Source organism: Palaemon carinicauda, chromosome 40 (assembly GCF_036898095.1).
Source record: "Palaemon carinicauda isolate YSFRI2023 chromosome 40, ASM3689809v2, whole genome shotgun sequence".
In the NCBI taxonomy this organism is placed as follows: domain Eukaryota; kingdom Metazoa; phylum Arthropoda; class Malacostraca; order Decapoda; family Palaemonidae; genus Palaemon; species Palaemon carinicauda.
In genome coordinates, this window is record NC_090764.1 from 22,767,379 (window position 1) to 22,794,716 (window position 27,338).

Below are 27,338 nucleotides of genomic sequence, written 5' to 3' on the forward strand. Positions count from 1 at the left end.
AAAAGATAAAAAATTGTCAGACCACAAACGCTCAAAATGTCTTGGAAGTTCCAGTTTGATCTCACTAAAGAATTATTGTTTGATTCTATTGGACTTCAAGTTCATACTATTTCATCAGATCAAATAAGATTGACTAACAAAAATGTTTGACAAAAAATCTGGCATAATATGGCGCCCTTTTATAGTCACTGCTTCAATTTTCCTAACTCACCTCTACTTTCATAGTCTTGTTACTGCTAACTTATAATAATATTTTTTTCTACGAAACTGTTTCATCTGTTTCTGCAACTTTTCTTCTCTATCGCACGATAATGTTATATCAAGTGCGAACATAACCAGCCCGGTCTCCAAAATCCTGTTTTTCCTTTGAATCTAGCCACCAGTCCATCCTTAAGGATAATAAACAACCATGAAATAATACTACCCTTTCTCAGACCTTATTTTACACCAAGTCATTATCATCTATCTTATCAAACTTATGTTTCTTAAAAATATCATACCAAACACATTAATGAAAACACCAACTTCCTTGTAAATTTCAATAATGTTTCTTACTTTATAAAATATCTAAATGCTCATCCAATGTTACATGGAATAATGTTATACACTTATACGAGTTGTAGTCTCCTCTGTCAGCTTTTATGTTGTTTAAGGAAACAAGTTTTTCAACTCGCTATTCCTTTGAACCTTTTCCCCCTCCATAAGTATATTACGCGCCCTCATCACATACTTGAATACATTATTTCCACCTTACTTACTTTAATATATTAAGTATTTCAAGCAATGCAAATACTGATGCCTTTCCTTTTCCTCGACATTTCATTACTGTTACAATATCTAACACGGTAGTCACTTCTACCCTTACATACATACATACGTAGATACATACATACACACATGTATATCATATACATATAATGTATATTATTATCATTACTTGCTAAGTTACAACCCTAGTTGGAAAAGCCGGCTGCTATAAGCCCAGGAGCTCCAACATGGAAAATAGCCCAGTGAGGAAAGAAAACAAGGAAAAATAAAATATTTCAAGAACAGTAACAACATTAAAATCAATAGTTCCTATATGAATTATAAAAACTTTTAACAAATCAAGAAAAAGAGAAATAAAATAGAATATGTGTATGTGGGGGGAGGGGGTATATTTAGTATTTATATGCAGTCTCTCTCTGTGTATATACACCATAGAAATGTTGGTTATCACACGATGAGGAAAAATGGCCTCCATTTTACTAAAAGCATATAATCAAAAGCAGTAGTATTTTAAACTGATGTAACGCAATATTCGGATGGCCCACAAAAGATTACGCCGTTTTCTGACGCTGACATATCTATAACCTTGGAAAAAAAAGTTCTTTACAAATCAATTTGTTTATCATTTCCGGACAATGTATATCTATGTAATACTAAATGCATTACTCATAGTTCTCCGTGCAGTTCTGTTACTAGTGAAAAAAATTTACATTTGCCTTAAATCTGTTGAAAAATTTAAATGAGTTAGGACATGAATTTTGCTAATTTACAATTATCACAGGCTTAGAATTATTTCTGCGGTTTTATTTCTTAATGTTTTGGATTAATATTTGGGAATGGAAACACGTGAATCACCAGGGACTGTATTGGTTTTTAATATTAATTAAAAAGTTATAGATGAGAGTTTCATGAGTTTCATCTACTGATACGAGCTACAGTGGGTGGTGTATCTTTCAAACAAACTCCACTTGTTTTCATTATACTTCTTGTACCTTCTTTCTATAAGGCCTGGGTTAAATAAGATCACCAAGATAACCACATCATCTGCCTTTGCAGTACAGAAAAATAGAGATTTATTTCGCTAACAAATTTCCCCAAACAATGCTGCCGCTTCATTGATTTTCAGTGGCCATTTGAATCAGGGTCGCCAAGTTTTCTAAATGAGAAAAGGCCAACTTCTAATTAATCGCAGCTTTAAAAGGCCATCCCCATTAATAGAAAAAGGCCAAAAATATCGTATTTAAGGCCCACATTTTTCCACGATACTACTAAAGGCCAACCAATTTAAAAAAGGCCAAATTTGAGGGGGTTTTGGGCTGAAAAAATGGCCAACCTGGCAACCCTGATTTGAATACTGAAAATCTTATATAGGTGAATACGCAATACTAAAGAGAACTCAGAAGATACTCTCTGTCTATGAATGGCAAGGGTAAAACAAATTAACTAAGAAGAGCTTTAAAGGTCGGTATGAATGGCAGAGGCAATGGATGGTAACAATGCCCTGGCAAGAAATGTCCTATAGTCAATTCTTTTTAGTGAGGCAGATTTGTACCAACTCGCATGGTTGCCCTTTTAGCTCGGAAAGGTTTCCTGCTCGCTGATTGGTTGGACAAGATAATTCTAACCAATCAGATAGCAGGAAACTTTTCAGAGCTATAAGGGCACCACTGCGAGTCAGCGCAAATGCGCCTCATTAAAGAAAATCGAGTATAGAGACTGATCATATACAAATATGATCAACTGCCAAATCTCGTCCTCACCGAATCGAGGACCAGGGAGGACCAGGCAATGACTGCTGCTGATTCAGCAGGTAGACCCGTGGGTTCCCCTAAACCCCAAATCTTTTACTAAAGGATAATGAGATTGCAAACACTACAAGAAAGTAACGAGATTGAGCGGTCCTCGAACCCCAGTTCAGCAGATAGCGAGACGGGCATTTCCAATGCACTCCCGATAATTATATTTAAGAATTATACTTCAGAATTGATATAAAATAGATGTTGGCTATAAAATATATTTTTCTTCAATCATTAACATCAAATTCAATGTAATCTTGCTTGATACTGTTTCTGTGTGACGCCACAACAGTTGTTGAGTCAGTCAATTAATTAAGGAGAGTTCTACATATGCAATCACTGAGTCATCATTCGAGACAGAGCCAATATCCAATTCCCATCTAATCATTGCGACACACCACATCCATTGATTGAATCTATCTCGGGGGTGGCAATCCTATACAGTTATTATTATTATTATTATTATTATTATTATTATTATTATTATTATTATTATTATTATTACCTCCGCCAGCTAATTTGGAAGGAGGTTATGTTTTAACACTTCTTTGTGTGTTTGTTAGTGAACACCTTCCTGGCAACAATTTTAATCGTAGAGTAATGAAACTTGCACGGATTAACTGCAATGTATAAAGCTGGAAATGATTAAATTTTGGAAGGTCAAGGTCACGGTCAAGCAAAATGCCAAATTCACATAATCAGCCATAAGTTTGGACATCGTTGTCACAGAGACTTCAAACTTGGTTCATATTTGCGTGCACGAAAATCCACACGAATTAAAACATATTATGGTCGAGAATCAAGGTCGAGTCCAGGCTCAAAGTCTAACAAAAGGTCAAACTCTGGTCATAAACCATACGGCCACAATTCTAATAGTAAAGTAATGAAACTTGCAGGGATTTTAAACTTATGTAAAGAGCTGGGAATAATCAAATTTTGGAAGGGCAAAGGTCAAGGTCACAGATTATCATGTAATCAGCCAAAAGTTTGAACATAGTTGCCACAGAGATTTCAAACTTGCTTCATATTTGGGTGTACGAAAATCCACGCTAATTGATACATGTTAAGGTCAAAAGTCAAGATCAAGGTCGAGAAATAATCTGCTGCGGCGGAGGTCTGCTCTCTACTGAGTGCCCCTCTAGTTGTTGATATTATTATTATTATTATTATTATTATTAGTAGTAGTAGTAGTAGTAGTAGTAGTAGTAGTAGTAGTAGTAGTAGTAGTAGTAGTAGTAGTAGTAGTAGGAGGCCCACAAACGAAAGAAACTTCAAAGCCTCATCGACCTGCAATTTGAGTTTTTTTCCCAGCATAAAATATAAAAATGAATAGTAAAAGAAATAAATATCAATGTAACAAAGGAAAACTATCGTAGAAATATCTTCAAACAAAACAGCAATTAACTTTATAAAAACTAACAAAAAAAACATAATAGGTTTGTAAATAGTATTGCTAAACTTACTGAAATTATAAGAATGATTACTAATAATACTGCTAAGAATCAACTACATTCTTAATTCTGGTATTAAGTAATGTGGCCCGCCAGCAGAATATATGCAATGATGCTTTGCGTAACGAACAGCATACATTTGTTCTTGGGGCAGAGACACTAATGGAAGTTTAATGTAGAAATGGAGATTATGATTTTGGAAACTCCTGCCATCCTGACAGGTTAATGGTTTTCTAATAATGGTACTAAAAAGGGTCTGAAGCGTACAATGAATACTAATAACTACATAAATAAAGGAAATGTTCGAGGACTCATTAAGCTATTTCAATATTTCTTAGTTCCGTAGGGACCAAGCTTAGAGTCGAAAGAAATATCATGTTCCTATATTAATTAATGTCAACTATGAAAAACAAGCCATGAAGTGGGAGAATTTTGCAAAACCTCCTAACAACTAACGCCTTGATTCACAACTACTCACTATTCAAGTTCCTGGTCCCTTTAATTTGAAAAAGGATTTAAGAGTTAGTAATAGTGTATATTGTGTTTTGAAGCTGTATGTTTTAAGCAATATGCTTTTGTAGCTTCTTTTAAACGCTCATTTCATAATCAACCAAGATTTTGCAAGTGTCCAGTTTCACCAATACCAGCTTCCATAATAACCGCATTGCGTTAAATATTTCGATGGGCATTGAATTATCAATTATGTCTACAGGATTTCCATAAAAAACTGCACTTCGTTATGTTTCCGTTTGTTCCTATAAATGATTGCTTTACATCAATTCTTAGTCGAAGCTATTTAATATTTGAATCCTATCGATTAAACACAAAAAAATCCTGTTATTCCAAATTCTTGAAATACGATTAAGCGAGCATTCTTTTCCAGTATGAGAATAAGATGAAAAATACGACATACATTTTACAAGCTAGACTTTCCCGCTGGCAACAAAACTGACGCTGCGAATCAAGTGTGTCAATGAGCTTCGAATCAAGTGTGCTAATGAACTTCGAATCAAGTGTGTCAATGAGCTGCGAATCAAGTGTGCTAATGAACTTCGAATCAAGTGTGTCAATGAGCTTCGAATCAAGTGTGCTAATGAACTTCGAATCAAGTGTGTCAATGAGCTGCGAATCAAATGTGTCAATGAGCTTCGAATCAAGTGTGCTAATGAACTTCGAATCAAGTGTGTCAATGAGCTGCGAATCAAATGTGTCAATGAGCTTCGAATCAAGTGTGCTAATGAACTTCGAATCAAGTGTGTCAATGAGCTGCGAATCAAATGTGTCAATGAGCTTCGAATCAAGTGTGCTAATGAACTTCGAATCAAGTGTGTCAATGAGCTGCGAATCAAATGTGTCAATGAGCTTCGAATCAAGTGTGCTAATGAACTTCGAATCAAGTGTGTCAATGAGCTGCGAATCAAATGTGTCAATGAGCTTCGAATCAAGTGTGCTAATGAACTTCGAATCAAGTGTGTCAATGAGCTGCGAATCAAATGTGTCAATGAGCTTCGAATCAAGTGTGCTAATGAACTTCGAATCAAGTGTGCTAATGAACTTCGAATCAAGTGTGTCAATGAGCTGCGAATCAAGTGTGTCAATGAACTTCGAATCAAGTGTGCAAATGAACTTCGAATCAAGTGTGTCAATGAGCTGCGAATCAAATGTGTCAATGAGCTTCGAATCAAGTGTGCTAATGAACTTCGAATCAAGTGTGTCAATGAGCTGCGAATCAAGTGTGTCAATGAACTTCGAATCAAGTGTGCAAATGAACTTCGAATCTAGTGTGTCAATGAGCTGCGAATCAAGTGTGTCAATGAACTTCGAATCAAGTGTGTCAATGAGCTGCGAATCAAGTGTGTCAATGAGCTTCGAATCAAGTGTGCTAATGAACTTCGAATCAAGTGTGTCAATGAGCTGCGAATCAAGTGTGTCAATGAACTTCGAATCAAGTGTGTCAATGAGCTGCGAATCAAGTGTGTCAATGAGCTGCGAATCAAGTGTGTCAATGAGCTTCGAATCAAGTGTGTCAATAAGCTTCGAATCAAGTGTGTCAATAAGCTTCGAATCAAGTGTGCTAATGAGCTTCGAATAAAGTGTGTCAATGAGATTCGCACGTTTGTGGCACATGACTCATAAAGATAACTGCATAGCCAAACTATTCTTGGTGTCCTTGACGGAAGTGCAAGTGATAGGGAGAGCAGTGATCAAATGTTAATGGGGATATTTATCAACCAAATTGGGAAAATTCGAAAGCCAGATTTAGCCACATTCGTTCTTGGGGAACAGAAAATAATGGAAGTTTACAGTAGAAATAAAGCTTGCAGCAGCCACCACTCTGAATAATCGTATTTGACGGATATGATTCCTGAAACTTCTGGCATCCTGTCAGGTTGCTTGCTTGCTTGCTTTCAGATTGCCAGTCTACATAGACTGAACACGGGCTCTTGTGTTGGCAGCCCGTCGAGCAGGCTCTCGGCTCACGAGAAACCTGCTCTAGATTCCAGGAGCTCTTTTCAGAGCATGTAATTCAACCCAGGCATAGTGTTGGTTAAAATATAATATATATAAGGGCCACACTACTCTTATGTGACTGGTCCTGCAGCCGCTCAGCTCTGTCAGGTTAATTGTATTCTAATAATACAAGAAAAGGAATGAAACATGTGACACCAGTACTAATAACTGTTTAAATACAATTTTCAAGGATCAATTAAGCTACTTGAATATTTCATAGTTCTGCAGGAACCAAGCTTAGAGTCGACGGTAACATCACATACCCAGAATCGCTACAGTCAATGACAACTAAGAAAAGCTCATCATGGGAGAATTATGCAATATGTCCTAACAATAACATCTAAATTCATAACCTACAGACCACTAAAATTCCAAGTCCCTTTTCATTTTAATAGGATTTACAGTTGGTCATGGTGCGCAGTGTGCTATAAAGCTGTATGTTTTCAACGCTGTTTTTGTAGCTTTTTTTTCATAAACTCATCTCATAACCAACCATCCAAGCTCTTGCGATTGCTCCATCTCACAAATACCAGCTTCCTTAGTAACCTTTTTTTTTCTTAAATAATTCAAAAAGGAATGAATTTTTATCTATTCCTACAGCAATTCCTTAAAAACTGTTTCTTTGTCCCAATTTACTCCGAAAATTAAAAAAAAATACATAAAATTTAGTCTGAGCTATTCAATATTTGAAACCAATCGGTTAAAAGTAAAAAGACTTATTCCAAATTCTTGTTATACGATCAAACAAGTATTCTATTCCAGTATTCTCTACTTTTCCCATATGACAAAAAACAAAACAAAATACGATATACAATTCACAGGTATAACTTGCATTCTAAAATATTTACTTCTTTATTTCACCCATGAAATAAGCCTCAAGCCCAAACGCCAGAAATCTGAAACAGCAAGAGTGTCTTGAGAGCAACGAGACTGATGCTGTGAATCAAGTGTGTCAATGATCACCACACGTCTGTGGAACAGGACCCATAAAGTCAACAGTAAAGCCAAATTATTCTTGGCGTCCTAGTGAGAGAGAGAGAGAGAGAGAGAGAGAGAGAGAGAGAGAGAGAGAGAGAGAGGGAGAGAGAGAGAGAGAGAGAGAGAGAGAAAGAACCACACGATGTGAGCCTCCCTGAAATTTCTCCAGCTTCTCCATGTGCTTAATCTAGCGATTTCGCGCGCGCGCGCGCGAGAGAGAGAGAGAGAGAGAGAGAGAGAGAGAGAGAGAGAGAGAGTACCACACACGATGTGGTTCTCCCTGAAATTTCTCCAGCTTCTCCATGTGCTTAATGTAGTGATTTCGAGAGAGAGAGAGAGAGAGAGAGAGAGAGAGAGAGAGAGAGAGAGAGAGAGAGAGAGAGAGAGTACCACACGATGTTTGTCTCCCTGAAATTTGTCCAACTTCTCCATGTGGTTAATCTAGCGATTTTATGATCTTGCAGTCATCAAATGTTAATGGCGATATTTATCAAACAAATGGGAAAATTCGAAAGCCAGATTTAGGAGGGAGCGTTCTTTAAAGATTTTCAGATAAATCTTAGAGAAAGGAAATAATGAAGATGAATTCCTATCCGTTTCTTTGAATAAGCAGCATCTTGTATATTATCATTATTATTATTATTATTATTATTATTATTATTATTATCATTTTCTAAGCTATTAGCTCAGAATTTTGTTAATTTACGAATACTTAAACGATTAATGGTGTTACTTCCAATGCTCTTATATATGTTTTCATAGTGAATGGAATTTAAATAATTGAATTACAATAAAAACGGGTTTAAAAAGTCAAAATTTACCAGCAATGCAACTACCTCAGCAAACAACGAAATCAAGAAATAAAATATGAAAATTCGTGACAACTGCTTAGTTTGTCTCCCCGTAATAAGCATCAGGTTCACATTCAACATATTAGACTATCTCTCTTACACACATTCTATATATATATATATATATATATATATATATATATATATATATATATACATATATATCTATGTATATATATACATATATATGTATATATATACATATACATATATATATATATATATATATATATATATGTGTGTGTGTGTGTGTGTGTGTGTGTGTATTCTAAGTGGCGATACCCTAACGTGGTGAAAGTGTTTGCGTTTCGCCATGTTCAGCAAAGCTGTACTAATCAGAGAAATCCACACTAGGTTGGTTTGCTGTGAGCGATCAGACTAAAGTGTCCGACCATCAATACTCCGTAATTACCACCGAGGTGATAAAATGGCCAAACCCCAGCAATGGATAAGGAAATTTCTGAAGCCTTTGTCCTCCAATGGACTAAAATACCTACAATTGTTGTTGGTATATAGCCCACATCTATATCTATCTATCTATCTATCTATCTATATATATATATATATATATATATATATATATATATATATATATATATATATATACATACATATATATATACACATATATACATATATATGTATATATATATATATACACATACATATATACACACACACATATATATATATATATATATATATATATATATATATCACTAACACTACTCATGATCTTAATCAATATAAATATCAACCAAAATGGCAATTAACGAATTCTACCTTTGGAATATATATTGACTGGAATTCATTTATGTTAATAGCTTCTGGCTGGGCACAGATTCGACCTTGTGCCACTCAGCCGAAACCATGACTACGTGGACTCTACCAACTGAGCTATCAGGAGAGATTCAAGTTTATTACAAGTCACCGTACATATACCTGTCGAATTCAGGAATCTGTTTTTAGACTTAAAATATACCCATCTCAACCATGATAGTGAATTGTGAGTTTGCAACATTGGTTATTTAAGACGAATATATACCACCTGACACTAGTGATTTTAATCCGTGTAAATATCAACCACAATAGCATTTAATACCGAATTCTAACTTGAAATATATATCCACTGGAATTCATTTATTGTAATAGCTTCTGGCTAGGCAGAGATTCGAACTCGGGCCATGAATTCAACAAGAATATGTACGGTGAATTGTAATAAACATATCTTTTCTATCAACTAACAAATTTTTTAGCTATGGTCAAATAAAACCAAAACTTATATTTATGTAATGCTCATATAATTTCTGGTCAAGCATTATTAATAATTAATAAAACATAAAAAATCATCTTGAATATATGAAATAATTTCAAATATATAAAACACAAAAATCTTTGAAAAAAAGATCTTATCTATTCTTCAGCTCAGCCTTCTTTAATATAATGTTCAAATATTTCAGAGTAAAGAATATTATTTCAGAAATTTTCTTCCGAGGGAATATCTCTTTCCCTAATTATTTTTCTGGATTTTGGCCTGTGGTTCTATATATATTTTGATGGAAAATATCTCCGTATTCATGTTATGCCTGAAATATATTCATTTATTTTTTAGATATTCATGACGATGGTACGTAGAATTTTCTCGAATTAGCCAGGCTAATAAGATTTGAATAGAATGCTTATGGAGTCAGAACCAAACTGAATGTTTTCTATATTGCTTGGAGATATGAAAAAAAAAAAAAAATCTAAACGCAAAGCGAGATTATTCCATGAAAAATTATTCATAATCTTTTCTGACTCAGATTTTGTAGTATAGAAATAGTATAGAATGCAATATATTTCTAAAACCCTTGCCCATTCTTTCCAGAGAATTTCTTAATCATTCGGTTCTCATCAGTATTTTTGGGATAATTTTGCACGTTAGTCCAATTGTTTTCAGATAACCACGGGTTACTTTAACAACCAATGACAATGGAAGTACAATGGATTTTCTAGGAAACAGGCCTAGGTTGTATCCCTCTTTAGGATTTAAAACCTACTTTTATCCCGCTTCCTATTTAATGTGTGTATATATACATAAATATATATATATATATATATATATATATATATATATATATATATATATATATATATATATCTATATATATATATAAATATATATAAATATATATATAAAATATATAATATATATAATATCTGTATATATATTATATATATGTATACACATATATATATATATATATATATATATATATATATATATATATATATATATATATATATATATATATATATAAAGAAATAATTGAAGCCATTTATTCCGTTTTACTTCTTTCCCCAATAACGTTCACGTTTCAACTGTTGTCGCAATAGAGACAATGCTGTATTTTCACGGCCGCTGGTCTCCCTTGTGCAACATACCCTATACCGTGAAATGGAATACAGAAAAATATTTAATGCAGGTAAAATGCTGGAGCGGCGAGACCAAAACTTGTCATAAGAAACAGCGCCGGGCTACAAAGAATCGAATCTGAGATAAATGTAGTTTACAAATTTAGTTTTTTGAAGGGGGCTATGTAAACGTTAAAGTTTTGTCTGCGTTGGACTAGAGATGGCTGTCCTGAAGTATCGATGTCACTCCAGTTGCAAGAGTGGAATCGTAAGCTTTGTCGAAGAGGGGGGAGGCGTTTGAGATTAATCATGGAATTCAGTAGACTTGTGAAAAATAATTCATGCATTTAAAAATTTATCTTGAAATTTTCCAATTCAAAGAATCTTAAAAGTTTTCAACTATCAATACTTGTTAATGGATTTCAGTTTCTAAATATTTCCATATGAAATTCTCCCCCACTGTAGCCCTAATACTAAAATGTAATTCCATCCATCAAACAATGTAGTCCTAACGAAGAATCACATAAAAAAAGTGACTCAAAACATGTGTCAGCATCACATAATACGAAAAGTGTAAATGCAGTTTACTTCGTATACTGAAACTTGGAGCTTACTTTGTGCGGAGAGATGTTGTCTTCGATCCTTAGACACCACAAAGACATTAAATATATACACACACATTTAAATATGAATGTATGAAAGTCACGAGTGATAGTGGTAGATTTATATATGTACAGATAGACAAGGGAGTTTATGATAGACCTCGCTCCGAAGTGTACTCTATCACACCCTTAACTGTGCTGCGAGTTGTTGTGTGTAGCCCCCACCAACCACCTTCAAAACGTGGTGTAAAGGAATTCATGTGTCCAACTGTACATTCTAGGTTTTAGGTTGAGTAAATATTTATTTGATTTTCTTTAGTCAACAAAAAAGAGGAAAAGTAAAATGTCACAAATCGCTCTAAACAAATCTACGTAAACTAGTAAAAATATTATCATAACTCCCATTAATCCTTTAAATCCCAACCCATCTTGAATATTTTTTCCCCTTACCGTTAGTACATTTGTAAAGTCTTATCTAACTTTTGGTTGTCGATAAGAAGCTTTATGCTGAAGGAAACTTGTCTTTTTTCAATCGCATTGTCAGCATTTTCCTTATTAAGGAGAGCAGGTATCAGAACAAATTGTGCCAAGAGGAGGATTACCATAAATACTCCCAGACAGAAAAGACTATGGCACAGTAGTTCTAAGCGAGAAAATACTGCACGTCACATAAATTCCTTAGTGTTGACCTTTCTGCATCTTAGCACAAAAAGTATGGACATTTTCTAAGATTGGTATCGTATCCTATCTATTGATATATAGTTTTATTTATTTTGTAGAAATCTTATGTGCGTAAATAACAAAAAAAGCAAAGATTGTCAGACGTAGATTACATTCCCAGTTGCTGAACAAATAAAATGGATATGGATTATGTTTAATAGGATTCAAATAGGATAAATATTAAAGATATGTAAAAGTACCATAAAGAACAAATTATACAATATATAATACACTATACTATATTTCATAAAATAAGAAGAATCCATTAAAGATGTATCATATAGATAATTACTAAGTGCAGAAGAATTTTACCAAGGCTCTCTCCCACTTACATGAAGTCTGTCCTAATTTCATTAAATCTAAGGGCCTCGGCGAGGTACACATTAAAAGAGCCTTCCTGAACCTGTGCAAGAACTTGAATATGGAGTTGAAGGAGGAGGATTTTGTTTCATTATTTTAGGTAAACAAAAATCAATAGAGGATAGGCGAGTCGATGGAGCTACACGGAGAAACGTAGGCAACATTTTCAAACAACTATTTAAAAAAATAATGTCTAAATAACATAAGAAATAAAAGCGCTTACAAATCAGGTGTTTGTCGTTACTCTACTTAATATCATCAACGAAAAATGAGAGGGAAAGACTAAGTATTCCTGGAAATCTAATCAACGATAGCTACAATGTTTACAAATCACTGCAAAGAAAAAAAATATTGTTTATGATACCATACTGCAATAATGCATTTTGATGGATAATCAATAAACAGGTTAAGAAATAGAACACGGAAACAAAGGATATAGCTTTTTTTTCTTTTTAGTGAATTAGGAGAGTGACTTGTCATGTGCTTTACTAAATAGTTAGTACAAATACTAAAGGAAATGCAGTCAATGTTTTACTGCACTTGGGGTCCACCATAAACTAATTCTTTAGTCTTAATGTCATAATATGAATTAGTAATATCGGCATATTATCCGACAATACATGAAGGCTGGGGTGTGGATTTTGAGCTACAGAACATAATAATTTAATTTTTTTCCTCATTAATTAACTCTATTTCAACCTATCTTCGCCATAAAGAGGAATTTGAATAAAATTCAAGGTTCTTAAAAGAGATCAGTAATTTAACACAAAATCGTGTACAGAAAGCTGTTCTCAATAAAATAGAATCCGGTCAGAACATAAATCTCGGAGTATAAAATTCACGATCAAATTGACTGAATGATTAACTTTGGGTTTTCTGGCATCCTGATATCAAGGATCATAGACGTCGATATCAATCGTCATAATATAAATTATAAAATGAAATCAAATTTAAAACCATAAAAACAAACAGGTCAGCATAAACGTTAAATAGCTTCCAGAAGACCTGCTGCTAAAATAAATATAAACAAGCAGGTAGTATTCACGATCAGGTAAATTATCATTACAGCATATTGTTGATAACACAATGCTTAGCGGGACGATACAAATAGAGTATTGGTTTCCCTTGTATTGAAAAGATGTCGGAAGAATTATGAGTCGGTAACGACACTCCAGAGAGAATCGGATCATTTGTACCCATGGGCTTATCAGGGATGCGTCCCTGAAGGACAATGGTAGGGACTAGAGAGAGAGAGAGAGAGAGAGAGAGAGAGAGAGAGAGAGAGAGAGAGAGAGAGAGAGAGAGAGAGTGAGAGAGAAATTCTAATCAATTTATAGCCCCAAGGAGGTCAGACATTTAAGTACATAATGATAATAATAATGTTTACATCTATATAGTAATTAGGGTTATATCAATTGAATTCATATGGAATACAAAATAAAATTTAGTTTTAGGCTTCGTGAACATGAACATTTCTGGACCTTATAACAGATTACAGCTAAATAAAATGTAGGCAATAGGTTCCTAATTCCATACCATACGAGGTTGGGTAATTTAGCCCCATGTAATGAAAATCGAACGAGAGAGAGAGAGAGAGAGAGAGAGAGAGAGAGAGAGAGAGAGAGAGAGAGAGAGAGAGAGAGAGAGAGAGAGAGAGAGAGAGAGAGAGAAATAATAAATTATCATTTCATTGGCCAGCAACATCACATGCATTTCTTGCAGTTCGGTTAATGGATTTTATTAACGGTATATAAATCTTCTTTGAATTACCATTAGAGGGTTGTCTTATTTTTTTTTTTTTTTTTTTTTTGAGTGTAGGGTGTTGGAGGGAAGGAGTTAAAGAGGGGAGGGTTAAAGCTTCTCTGGGTGCTAGTCGCAAATATCTTACAAATGCCCCTTCGTTGACTTTATATTTCTACTTATGATAAAGGTTAGCTAAGTTTCTTGAGACATTCCAATATATGAAAGATTCGAGACTTCATGAAGGCACGTTTTATAATCTGGGGTTGAAATTTCTATTAATCTATCTCTTCACTGCGAGTAATCACCATCACCCATTTCCATTAATGACTATTATCCATCTTTTTGTTTTCATTATTAGCCATCAACTATTTTATGTGACCCGTCTATTGATTTTCGATGCTGACCATCACTCCTCTATTCATTTTAATCAATAAGCATTTTACATAAGGCCATCTCTTCATTTCGGTTGATGACATTAAGGAGATTAATCACATTTCTACAAATACTTTAATGTGTGTTAATTCGCTTTCCCTTGTCCACTTTTAAACAGCACCACGCTGTGTACAAAGCACATTTTCTCTAAAACCGCAACTAAGTACATATTCCAATTGCCATGATTTCCCAGAAAGAGGAAAATCTTCAGGAAAAGCCATCAGATATTCCAGGGGATGAAATGAAATACTTTGTTACTGGCAACTCTCGTCAGAGGCTAAATACTAGAGATGTCAAAGAGTTCACAAGGTGTGATGCAATGGAGAGGGGTGAAGGGGGCGGCAGAAAATACTTCCAGCGCTTTGGACCTTCTGGTATTTGAAATGTCACTGGAGAGTGAACAAGGGAAATATGCAGAGGTGAACTGAATGAAAGCGGCAACATGTTTGGGTACACTTGCATTATAAAATAGGTTTAATGTGCTCTTTTTAACGCCCAACTTAGAAGATGATGATGCAAAACCTTTTCTTTTTTCTTACAAAAGAATCTTGCATATGAGATATTTTCGAATGAATATATATATATATATATATATATATATATATATATATATATATATATATATATATATATATATATGCGATGCATGAAATATCACACGACGTTGGTCTGAAGACAAATGGAAGAAAGACAGATGATGAGAACGAGTATGCAATGGAAGATGAAATACCATTGGAAGAAGAAAGTAATAATGAGGTAGAATCATTTGAGTATTTAGGAACTACGATCTCCAATACAGGGTCTATAGAATTGGAGTTAAGTGAAAGATTGAAAAAGGCAAATCAGACAATGGTTAGGTTAAGTAAAATTTGGAAATCAAATCGCCTGAAAATACATACAAAAAATCAGACTATATATCTAAGGGTAGCAAGGGAGCTGATAAAAAACAAGGGAAAATGTTAGTTGGTCTTTTATATTCAAGAGAAAACTAAATATAAAATACGATTTGATTTCATTTAATAAGCGATAAATCATGTGCCAATAGATGTATGGATTCTCGAAGATTTTATAGTTTATGTAAAAAATATTTATTTTGGTGTTGTTGTTGTTATTAAAATAATTTCATTTTCCTTGTTTCCTTTTTCACGGCCTATTTTCTTTGTTGGAGCCTCTGGGCTTATAGCATCCTGCTTTTCCAACTAGAGTGGTAGCTTAGCGATTAATAATAATAATAATCATACATACATACATACATACATACGTGGGATCAATGTAAAGAGAGGTTTATATCTTGCGAGGAATAGCTTACTAATGACAGATCAGCTGATCGGAAATAGTGGAGCAAAATTAGTTGTAGGTTAAAAAGTACAGATAATTCAATTACGATAAAAATCACTTTTTAAAAATATCTATTTATGTACAAATAAATGAAGAAATTATTGATAATCATTTGGAAGGACACACGGAAAAAAATACTGTTATTGATGACTGAAGTACAAGGGAAAACAATAAAAGTACAAATCAGTACAAAGTACAAAGTTTTTTTTAATAGTACGTGATTTTGTACAAATAAATGAGGGAGTTCTTTATATACACGCAAGCTAACACACTATCGGTAGTAAAATAAGCTGACAAAAATCAATGGAGGTCGAGGGGAGGAGGGCTTTGGGCTGGATACCTGAGCTAACTCCGTCGAACTTAGCGAAAATTTTGCCACACGAACCCACTCTACGAACACGTATCATTCGCATTTCGATGCCTGGACCACCATTAAGCGGGATGGTTGTTAACAGAGGGGAGAGTTGCATGCAGGTAACCTTTAATCAGCAGATAACGGGAAGTTCCTAGCCAGAAGATAATGAAAATGAAAGACTGATACATGAATAGGCAAGCTTAAACAGGTTCTGTTATCAGTGCGGGAAAGAGCGAGAGATAAAATACAGACAATAAAGTTACTGTTTAAGCGTGTATGAAATACGTACGGTACAATGTCCTCTGTGGCACAGAATCCTGCCACGAAAGATATGCTCTTATAGGAATTACAGTGAAGATCTATTATTATGCAAATAAAAAAAAAAAGGTGGATGAGGCACCTATGTGGTATACTTCTAAAAAATATATAGGACGTTATACTCTAGTCTGAAGCTTATTACTAACGCGTTGAACACCCTAAAACACTGCACCATTCCCCCCTATATTGCACCCACTCTTTTCTCCCAGATATTAAGGAATGGCCTTTCATGATGTTCAAGCATTTTTTCAGACATTTCCACTTCTTTCTCTAATCAAGCCTCCTCATCTTCCAAGGTGTGTATTCTTTATGCTCACCTATCATTCTCCATTTTCCCCACATAATTGGACCATCTGTCAACACAGAGAACCACCTTTTTGGGTACTTGACTTTTTATCACTAATTTTACTCCTTTCAACTATTGTAGAGTTTCAACCTTTTTTTTCAGACATTCACACTCGACTACCACAGTTCACTTCTACAAAGGAGAGTTGTTAAACTATTATTTTATATACACACACAGACACACACACACACACACACACACACATATATATATATATATATATATATATATATATATATATATATATACAAATATATATACACATACATACATAAATACATACATACATGTGTTAATAGGGACATGTCTCTTTCACACACGCACATAAAAAAAGGTTATGTACATAAGGGATTGTTACGATCTTAAAATTTCCCAAACAGGGCCACAGTCGAATCTTGTCTCACCTTGCTGCTCACACTAGGAATAGATATTTTTGTCTTTTAAACATCTCCCTTTAAAAGTATTATGTCTACCCATGACAGGGATACGTTTTAATTACAGCGGTATAAAATTTTCAACCACGCAAAAGGACGTATAGAATATATCATAACTTGGTTACTAATGGTATATGTACAGTTTACAGAAACCTAACGGCAAAACATCTATGTAATATGGATTAATGCTATCCTTATAAAAAGTGTTTGAGTTACAAAATCACACAGATCTCTTAATTAATAAATACCCTTGAGGAAAACTTACACCGTAAACCTATTAATATATTTATTAATAAAGAATATATAAAAGTCTCAGATTATAATTGTTCAAAGGTATTTATTTTATGCCTACGTAAGGAATTCACGAGTCCAATCTCAAAACTGATTGAACTTGTTCTTAATGTGAAAAAGTCAACAAAGGACAGCACTTGTTTAGATGACGTCCAGAACAGCAAATATTTGGGAAGGAAAGATGATTTGAAGTCAGTTGTAGAGTCAATCCTGACGTTTCCAAAATTCTACACAAATAATCTAGAAAGAGAATTTCTCTAGTGAAGGAATAGTAAAGCGTCCTATAATTCCATAATCCTAGATTAATAGTGACAATATTTTTAATACCTATGAAGTTATATAACTATAGGGAAAACCACTTTCATATTGAGATATGCATGATTTGAAGACTCTTTAAAACTGCATGACTGAAAAAGGTTTTAGTAAAATTACAACACGCACTCCCGTGTTCTTATTTTATGTATTTCATTCCCTTTGAAAATGGAAGGCAATAGACAAACAAGCTTCCTTGTAACCTACATCTTCTGGTGTTCTTCGGAAAATGAATTATATGCCGTATATATATATATATATATATATATATATATATATATATATATATATATATATATATATATATACATACATATATACATATATATGTATATATACATATATATACATACACACACACATATAATATATATATATATATATATATATATATATATATATATATATTTATGTTTGTGTATATATATGCATATATATATATATATATATATATATATATATATATATATATATATGTTCGTGTATATATATGCATATATATATATATATATATATGTTTGTGTATATATATGCATATATATATATATATATATATATATATATATATATATATATGTTTGTGTATATATATGCATATATATATATATATATATATATATATATATATGTTTGTGTATATATATGCATATATATATATATATATATATGTTTGTGTATATATATGCATATATATATATATATATATATATATATATATATATATATATATATATATATATATATATATATATATATATATATAAATTATATGTATTTTGAAAAAAGCTATGATTTTAAGGTATTTACGTTTGGTTTGTTGACCAACCTAGCTACGAGAATTCATGATTTCAACTCTATCCTATCAGCAATTCTAGCCTTTTGAGTGAACATTTCCATTTGGATCAACGCATTTTAAATTCAAGTCACCTGTGTGGACGCAGCCTTAGAGGATATGAATAGACAGAAGAGGCAGGCATCAACAAAAACAAACAAATATCATCTCTTGCATTATGGCAAGCGCAATACTATGATACTAGAGTACGCAACCCGTCAAAAATGACGGCTAAATATTTATAAACCTATGCACCCCGTCTCACAGCGGTATAAGAGAGAGAGAGAGAGAGAGAGAGAGAGAGAGAGAGAGAGAGAGAGAGAGAGAGAGAGAGAGAGAGAGAGGGAGAGAGAGAGAGAGAGAGAGTCAGTCATTTGTTTTTTATTATATAGGAGATTAATACATAAGAGGGAGCCATGTAGTATCGCGGAAGAGACAGGCATGCAGACATCAACAATCACAAGCAAACATTGTCTCTTGCATTATGACAAGCGCAAATAACATTTATGATAACAGGAAGTCACATAGCATTCATTACTGTATTAAACGATCGGGTAAGTTTGGTAGTATTCCATATATCACGTCCATCAAAATCTGGAATTCATTATAACATGAACCTGGTCGACTGCCTCTGCACTAAGTAATTAATAAGAGTAATATTCTCATGTCATTACGTTTAATATGATTTCCCCTTTAATTCTATCGTTTTGTTTACATTCGTTCAATGTCCCAACAATGGTAATAATGACAAGTATAATGGTCATAATAAATATGAGAGGAATGTCAGTATTAATGATATTCTATTCTTTATTAAAATCCTAATTATATTAATTATTATTGTTATCATTTTTATAATATTTATTATATTCTAGGCACTAGAAGAGTTAGAAGACACAGTCCTACATGGGTGAGGACTATGAAGCGTGAAGTAGAAGATAATGAACGGAGACGTATTGAATCAAAAGCCCAAGACAGAGACGACTGGCGAAATCTAACTGACGCCCTTTGCGTCAATAGGCGCAGGAGGAGATGATGAGGATGATGATGATTATAATTTTTACATAACATTAAAAGGCTTTTAATATGCTAAATAAGCTTCCCACGAATATCACGAGCAAATTTGAAATATAAAAAAAGACGTCAAAGAGCAAAGTAATATACAAGCTTCATAATTATTAAAACTAAGGAATCAATTCTCACAAATATCATCAACACTGACATGAAAACACATCCATATTTTCAGTATGAATAAAAATAAATGCCGTTGAAAGTAAATAAGTATTGCATCATAGCATCTCAACAACATGCGCTGCCTTTGCTAAGCATTATAGCAGTTTCTTATTATTGACGTATTAGCGGAAGTTCTCTATACAACTAATTTAATAATTTTAACGTTGTTTCTGATCTGAAGATATTTTATATTCATTATTCATTATAATTCATGTAATGTATTTATTTCCTTCTCTCGCTGAGATATTTTTCCCTGTCGGAGCCCTTGGGCTTATAGCATCCTGCTTCCAACTAGGGTTGTACTTTAGTTTGATATAATAATAATAATAATAATAATAATAATAATAATAATAATAATAATAATAATAATAACCGGGATTTGTCTCTACGTAATCTAAATCCTAAGAATGTGGTAAAGGACACCAAGTTGTTGTTGTTGTTGTTGCTGTTGTTAGTTAAGCTATACCGATCGATAAAAAATCGGACAATATTCAAGCAACAGCAAAAGAAAAATATGAAATATGGGGCATTAATACCATCATCTTCTCAGATACTGAAAGTCTTATTATACGCCCAAGTTTTCTTGCTATATTTAATGGTAATTTATTCGAAAAAAAAAAAAAAAAAAAAAAAAAAAAAAAAAAAAAAAAAAAAAAAAAAAAAAAAAAAGCAGCAGCAGAAGCAAGCGGGACCCAAAGTTTACGCCAAGTGTAGTCAAACATCCAGAATAATTGAATAAATTATCACTTATGCATAATAATTAAAGAAATTGTCACTCATGCATAAAGAATCATCGACAGGGATCACGGACGTGATTAGCAAATTATTAAAAGTTTTAATCGTGCTGAAATTCAGCCTCATTATCCTCCGACTTATAATTATTTGTTTAAGTCTGTATCATGTTCAGCAATCACTTCATTTCTCATTTGCATAAAACAAAAATTACAATTTTCATTGCAAGTTTGTCCTCTTTTGACTTTAGAAGTTCCGTACGCTGCTTGGAAAAGAAAGGTTACTGTAACCTATAGACTTTGAAGCCATTAATAGCAATATTATTATTACTACTAGCTAAGGTACAACACTAATCAGAAAGGCAGGATGCTATAAGCCCAAGGGCTCCAACAGAGAAAAATTCCCCAATGAGGAAAATAAATAAGTTAACAAAAAGAAAAGTAATGAACAATTAACATAAAGTATTCTAAGAACAGTAACAACATTAGAATAGATGTATCTTCAATAAACTATAAAGAGCGAATTATATTACCCTGTTCAATATATAACAATTCGCTGCAAGTTTGAAGATTAGAAGTTCAACCGATTTAACTACCTGATTAGGAAGATCATTCCACAACTAACTTTTGAAGTCTATCATGCAGTTAGTCATTTTAAATCTAAATATAAATGCATAAGACATTATAGATAGACATCGTTATATGACCAATTACGAGAATACAACGTAATTCATATTTTACGTTATAAAATTCATTGAAGGAGTAGAAGAATATGATAGTCATGCTGCAATTCATATTTCTTCATCTTGTTTTTATTAAAACACAATGATCAGTAGAAGTTTAAAAAAATAGTTTCCTAATACCAATGTGAAGTAACTTTATTACGTAAAGAAATATATAACTAAACATACAAGCATACAATCAGTAAATATATTTACTTGCAAAATTAATACTGATTACAAATTAAGGCTAAATTAAAACCATTTAGCTCGTACTATCTAAATGTAACATATTTTACAATTTCACTGTAATTATAAAATGATACGGCATTGAAAATTTAATTAATACCTATGATGATCTATTCATTATCGTACAACAAATATCAGGTTTAAAAAAATAGAAGCAATTTTACTATAAAAACGACCATAAACCCTAGTTTCTCTCTCTCTCTCTCTCTCTCTCTCTCTCTCTCTCTCTCTCTCTCTCTCTCTCTCTCTCTCTCTCTCTCTCTCTCTCTCTCTCTCTCTCTCGTTATATACGGTACTTCACATTGATATTGCGAACCTTATATTTTACTATAAAAACGATTATAAACTCAACTCTACTCTCTCTCTCTCTCTCTCTCTCTCTCTCTCTCTCTCTCTCTCTCTCTCTCTCTCTCTCTCTCTGGAAATACATTAAACACAACACTTTACCGTTTGGGGCAAATAATCAATTCTGTTTATACAAATTACGCAAAACAGGAAAATGTATTGATACACTGTAATACATCACCCAATGATCCAGCTGTATTCATTTCTCATTCCTCTAAGGAAAAAAAAAAAAATAGAGAGAGAGCTGGAAAGTTAATGAATGGCCGTATCGATTCCCCATTATTCTGGTGTAATTGGATCGGAAAGTTCAAAGCCTTTATCTATGCTGAATGCCATCAGCGAAATTTATCTTACTTCAATGTGCAACAGACATTGTGCAACAGACATGAGCGTAAATGAAATCTATGAACTAGATTATACTTTTTTTCTAATTTTGCATTTTATATCGAGCGGATTAGATTGAATCATTGTTTAACACCGAGAGTAAGAAGTGAGCTTTCTCATATCAAGGACAATTGCATGGCTATTGTAGTTGAATTAAATTTTGAATACATATTCCTTTTACATTATTGCCTCAAACTTTTTTTTATAGAATTTTAGAGCAATAAAGTTCACAATTGGGCTGATTATATACTGTTAACCTTGTTCTATTAGCTTATTGGAAACGACCTAGCCTCAGCGTATGCTGGACTGGGGTTCGAGTCATGCTCAAGCTCGATAAATTCTTATACAGTTAATCTTGTTCTATATTAGCCTTTGAAAACGGCATAGCCAGGCGGTCTACTGGAACGGGGTTAAAGTCCTGTTCAAGCTCTATAGTATCTTGTATTGTCTGCAACCTCATCACCCTCATGAAAAAATGATGGAGTGTTTGGAGGAGCTTATAGGTCTACCTGATGAGTCATCAGCAGCCATTACATGGTCCTCCCTATTCCTAGCTTGGGTGCAGAGGGGGTTTGGGCGCTGATTAAATAGATATAAGGTCAGCCTCTAGGGCATTGTCCTGCTAGGGCATTATCACTGTCCCTTGTCGTTGCCATTCATGCGCAGACAACCAGTCCCAATACAATGCTATGGCGGTCAAGAAAGAAAGGTTATTCAAACCTTGGAATGAGAAACTCTTGACACAAACAAATTTCCGATCTTTAAATTAATCTTTATCAGGAGGACAGATTTGAATTCATCATTGCCGGACAGAATTATTACCAAAAACGATACGCGATGCAAAGATACGGATGGTAAAACAATCAGAGAACCGATATGGTAAATTTTAATAAAATTCCAAACATAATCCGAATAAATTCCAAACATAATTCACAGTAAATGTTAAGTTAGGAAAATAAAGAAAAAAAAGAAAAAAAAAACGTTTAGATACACTTCATTAAGCCTACAGAAGGGCAGTAGTCAAATGTTTCTAAAGATAGAAGAGACAAAGACGTGAACAGGGGTAAGAAGTACACAGAAAGGCAAACTAAACTTATTTTCTCATTTTTCTCTAAGAAACATATCACATAAACCTTATAAATAAGCAAGCCAGATGCTAAAATTGGGAAGATCTCACGTTTGAAACATGAAGCAAACGATCTAGAGTTGTAGATTGGCGTCAATGACCTTCGATGTCAGGGTGCCTGAGAACTTTAAATCAATCAATCAATCTAGAGTTCTAGACTATGGCACGGTAACAGGTTCGAGTGGAAGGCAGCCAGGAAATAACATCACATGCAGATAAGACCAATGATTGATATTTCCTTTAATGATTCACAGTACAATTGAAAGGAAGAATGTTAATTATAGTAATAATAATAATAATAATAATAATAATAATAATAATAATAATAATAATAATAATGATTTCTGACCTCCGCCGAAGGTTAATGGAGTCGACCATGGCCTAAGATCTATCTATGGAGGAAATTTCGTCAAAAATCAGTCATTTTGTTTTGACGTTATCTTTAAAATGGCGAAAAATGCAAATCAGGCTCTAGAATCCGGATCATCTCCAAAATTTAATGGGGTCTTCCATGACCTAAGATCTTTTGTGGTGAAAATGTCAAAATCCGTTGAGTAGTTTGACGTGATCTTACATACAGACACACAAATAAATAAATAAACAAATAAATAGATAAATAAACCGACTCGATTTTATGACCAACTTGGCGGAGGTAATGATAATTAGATATGAGAATCCTTAAAAACTAGACCGAAAAGTTTAAGTAAAATTGCAAAAACTCTTCCTTTTTCTCTCTCTTATTAAATGGAATAAAGACAAGAGAAGGATTAGAGAAATACAAGGAGTACCTTATTCATTGTCTTGCATGTATTTCCTTATCTTTGAAAATGGAGTGCAGACCTACGTCACGGCAGCTTATTTCTCGAAACATATTGCTTACCCGTGACCTTGACCTTTGACCTAGGACTTTCAAAATTAATCCCTGAACGTTTCACTACTCTACGAGTAAAATGGCCAGGAAACTGTTCACAAATAGACAAACAGGGGCAAAAACATAACCTCCTCCCAACTTCGTTAGCGGAAGTAATCAATATACTCGCACATACAAACAAACAGCATCAGTATCTAATACCAAATTAACCCCAAGTTGTTTAGTAAAGTTTGTGTTATTACCAGACCTGTGGGAAGAAATTTTACAAAATTAACTTAAGTGATCCTTCTGACAAGCACGCATTAAAAGACCAGTCCAGATGCTTAATAAAAACCAAGGGTACCTAAAAGAATGAAGAATTTCGAATGACTGAATTACAAGTTCTTAATGGTGTCCATTTGAGAGAGAGAGAGAGAGAGAGAGAGAGAGAGAGAGAGAGAGAGAGAGAGAGAGAGAGAGAGACCTATCAGCAAAATCTGATAATTTATTAAATGGAAGACTGATTACTTTATTAGAAATGTCAATTAAATTCTGTTTCTGAGTCCTCATGCCAGGACGAAATCCGATCGGTTCTTTATGCTTATCCGATGAAAAATTTGCCACGATCCTATAAAAGACAAACGAAGTAAGCCATGATAAACTCCAGTGAAAACTGTATTCTATTAGCGTTAGGAACAGATATGATGACTACCTATTTTTTACCTAAAATACATTAAGGGCAATTTTTAACCTGCCCGAAGAGAAGTTCATATTTAGAACAATGACATGCTAAAGATCTCAGAAATTTCTATTATCAGATACAGAAAAAATAATCAGGACCATGGTCTCATTGCATTGATCCTCAACCAGTGGTCAAACTTCTCGTAAATATCCTCTACGTTCAAAGATGAGATTTTTGAAGAACAAGGCCGCACCGCCGATCGAAGGCATTTGCATACTCTAAGAGACTACGTCTTAGGCCATGAATAATTTTCACAAAAATCACGTAACATATTTGGATTTGTCTTTAGCTCTCGACCATACTTCAGAATGATAATCTGAACATCTACATTTAAGTACTTAGGCAATCATGTTCAAACCGACATTCTGGCTCCAGCCACTACATAGCAACAGATTTTCACAGAATGTACTTACAGCTCGGGCATTCGATTCTTAAAAAGGTCAAACACGAACTTTCACATGCTTCAGTGAGAGACAGATAGAATAAGGTTATTTATCGTAGCTTAAAACAACTACACTTATTAGTTAAGGGTTTCCATACCTTTGCTCAATGTAAATACTTGTAACATTATTCTATATACAATCTTCTAAAACACACGTGCCAGCCACTTTAATTTTCAGATAAAACCCCAAGTTTCTAAGAGAGAGAGAGAGAGAGAGAGAGAGAGAGAGAGAGAGAGAGAGAGAGAGAGAGAGAGAGAGAGAGAGAGAGAGAGAGAGAGAGAGAGAGCATAATGTAATTGGGTGCAGCACAATTATAACAGTTTATTTAAACGCTAATTCTAAGAAAGGTATAATATTTACTCATTACTCCGTGAGTAATGTTTTTCACCCCCTTGGAGCTAAAGAAAATCTAAGCCGTAGATACCATCGAAAATACAAAGGAAATTCCTTTCATTTTAGTCCTTCTTTAGACTACCTTTTTAATTTCAAATTAAATTACTGCTCTCGGTTCCATTGAAACACAACAACAACAATAATAATAATAATAATAATAATCATAATAATAATAACAACAGCCAATGTAATATATGCTGAACAATCAGTTTTGAAAATATGAATGATATAAGCTCCTTTTAAAAGTCAAAGGCTTTAGGTTTACTGGTAAAATTACAGATAATTTTGACGTTCTTGTTTCCGTCTTCAAACATCTAGTGATTATAACAGTTCTCACTTGTACCAAATGATTAAATATAGTCAAATACTGTCATGTTTTACTTAAACTGTCATAGTAATTATTGATTCCATTATAATACTTATTCGAAGAATCTTTTGCCTTCAAAGCAAACTAAGAATGTTACATTGAACATCATGATAGTATTTTCAATTTCTTTAAAGAGTAATATAAATTCGGCGAGTCAGAACTTTTGGGTTTTAACATATAGCCGGGCATGAGTTTCAGCCAAGATTACTAAAATTTCGATAATGAGATGAAAGATAGTCAGAAAAAATTGATAATACTATAAACGTAATTTATATAAGATACGAACAATTATCCATGATTTTTTCAGGTAAAATTACAATTCATATTTGTATAGGTTTTTAATTTCAATTAAATGTTTTTTCTTTTTAAACCTAACATTTTAACATTTTGAGTCTTGGAATAAATTTGGAAAGGAAAGTTTTGCTGTTGCATACTCTGAAGAAGAAGTAGCCTTGTGCTTTCAATAGACAATATGCTCCATTGTACATACGCCATTTGTTATATCAAATAGAATATATTTCCATATATCGAAAAGGTAATTTTTTCCATCAAATGACCTTAGGCAATATGGCTGTTCCCTTTATTTGCGTACGATACATGCAGAAAATACCACTGGTATTGTCCCCCCGAATTGTGCAAACAGATATTCTCGTTTGGGTTCTCTTTGTTACTGAAGGATCTACCTCATCACAGACCACTTTCCACAACAATAGAACCTATCTGTCTCTCACCTCGATTTCTACCAGACACAGAATGGCGAGATTAAAATGGGTCTGGTGCACATGTTACCCTTGCAAAAAATATATAGCAACACTCCATTTTCCTCCCATATAACAAGTTAGAAACTCTTGGGCGATGGTTTCACCCATGGCAGGTCAAACAAGGCTGATAAAGTTGGCAGAATTTATCAAATATAGATATAGACAA

At 33.5% G+C, this 27,338-nt stretch overlaps 1 protein-coding gene across 1 annotated transcript in view; it reads left to right on the plus strand.

Moving 5' to 3' along the window:
• LOC137631866 (uncharacterized) overlaps nucleotides 1–6,151 on the plus strand; it is a 19,594-nt gene extending 13,443 nt beyond the window's left edge. Inside the window, exons 2-3 of the mRNA XM_068363872.1 lie at nucleotides 4,943–5,752; nucleotides 5,798–6,151. Coding sequence (XP_068219973.1) covers nucleotides 4,943–5,752; nucleotides 5,798–6,151 — 1,164 coding nt within the window. The remainder of the gene's footprint in view (nucleotides 1–4,942; nucleotides 5,753–5,797) is intronic.
• The last annotated feature ends 21,187 nt before the right edge of the window (nucleotides 6,152–27,338 follow it).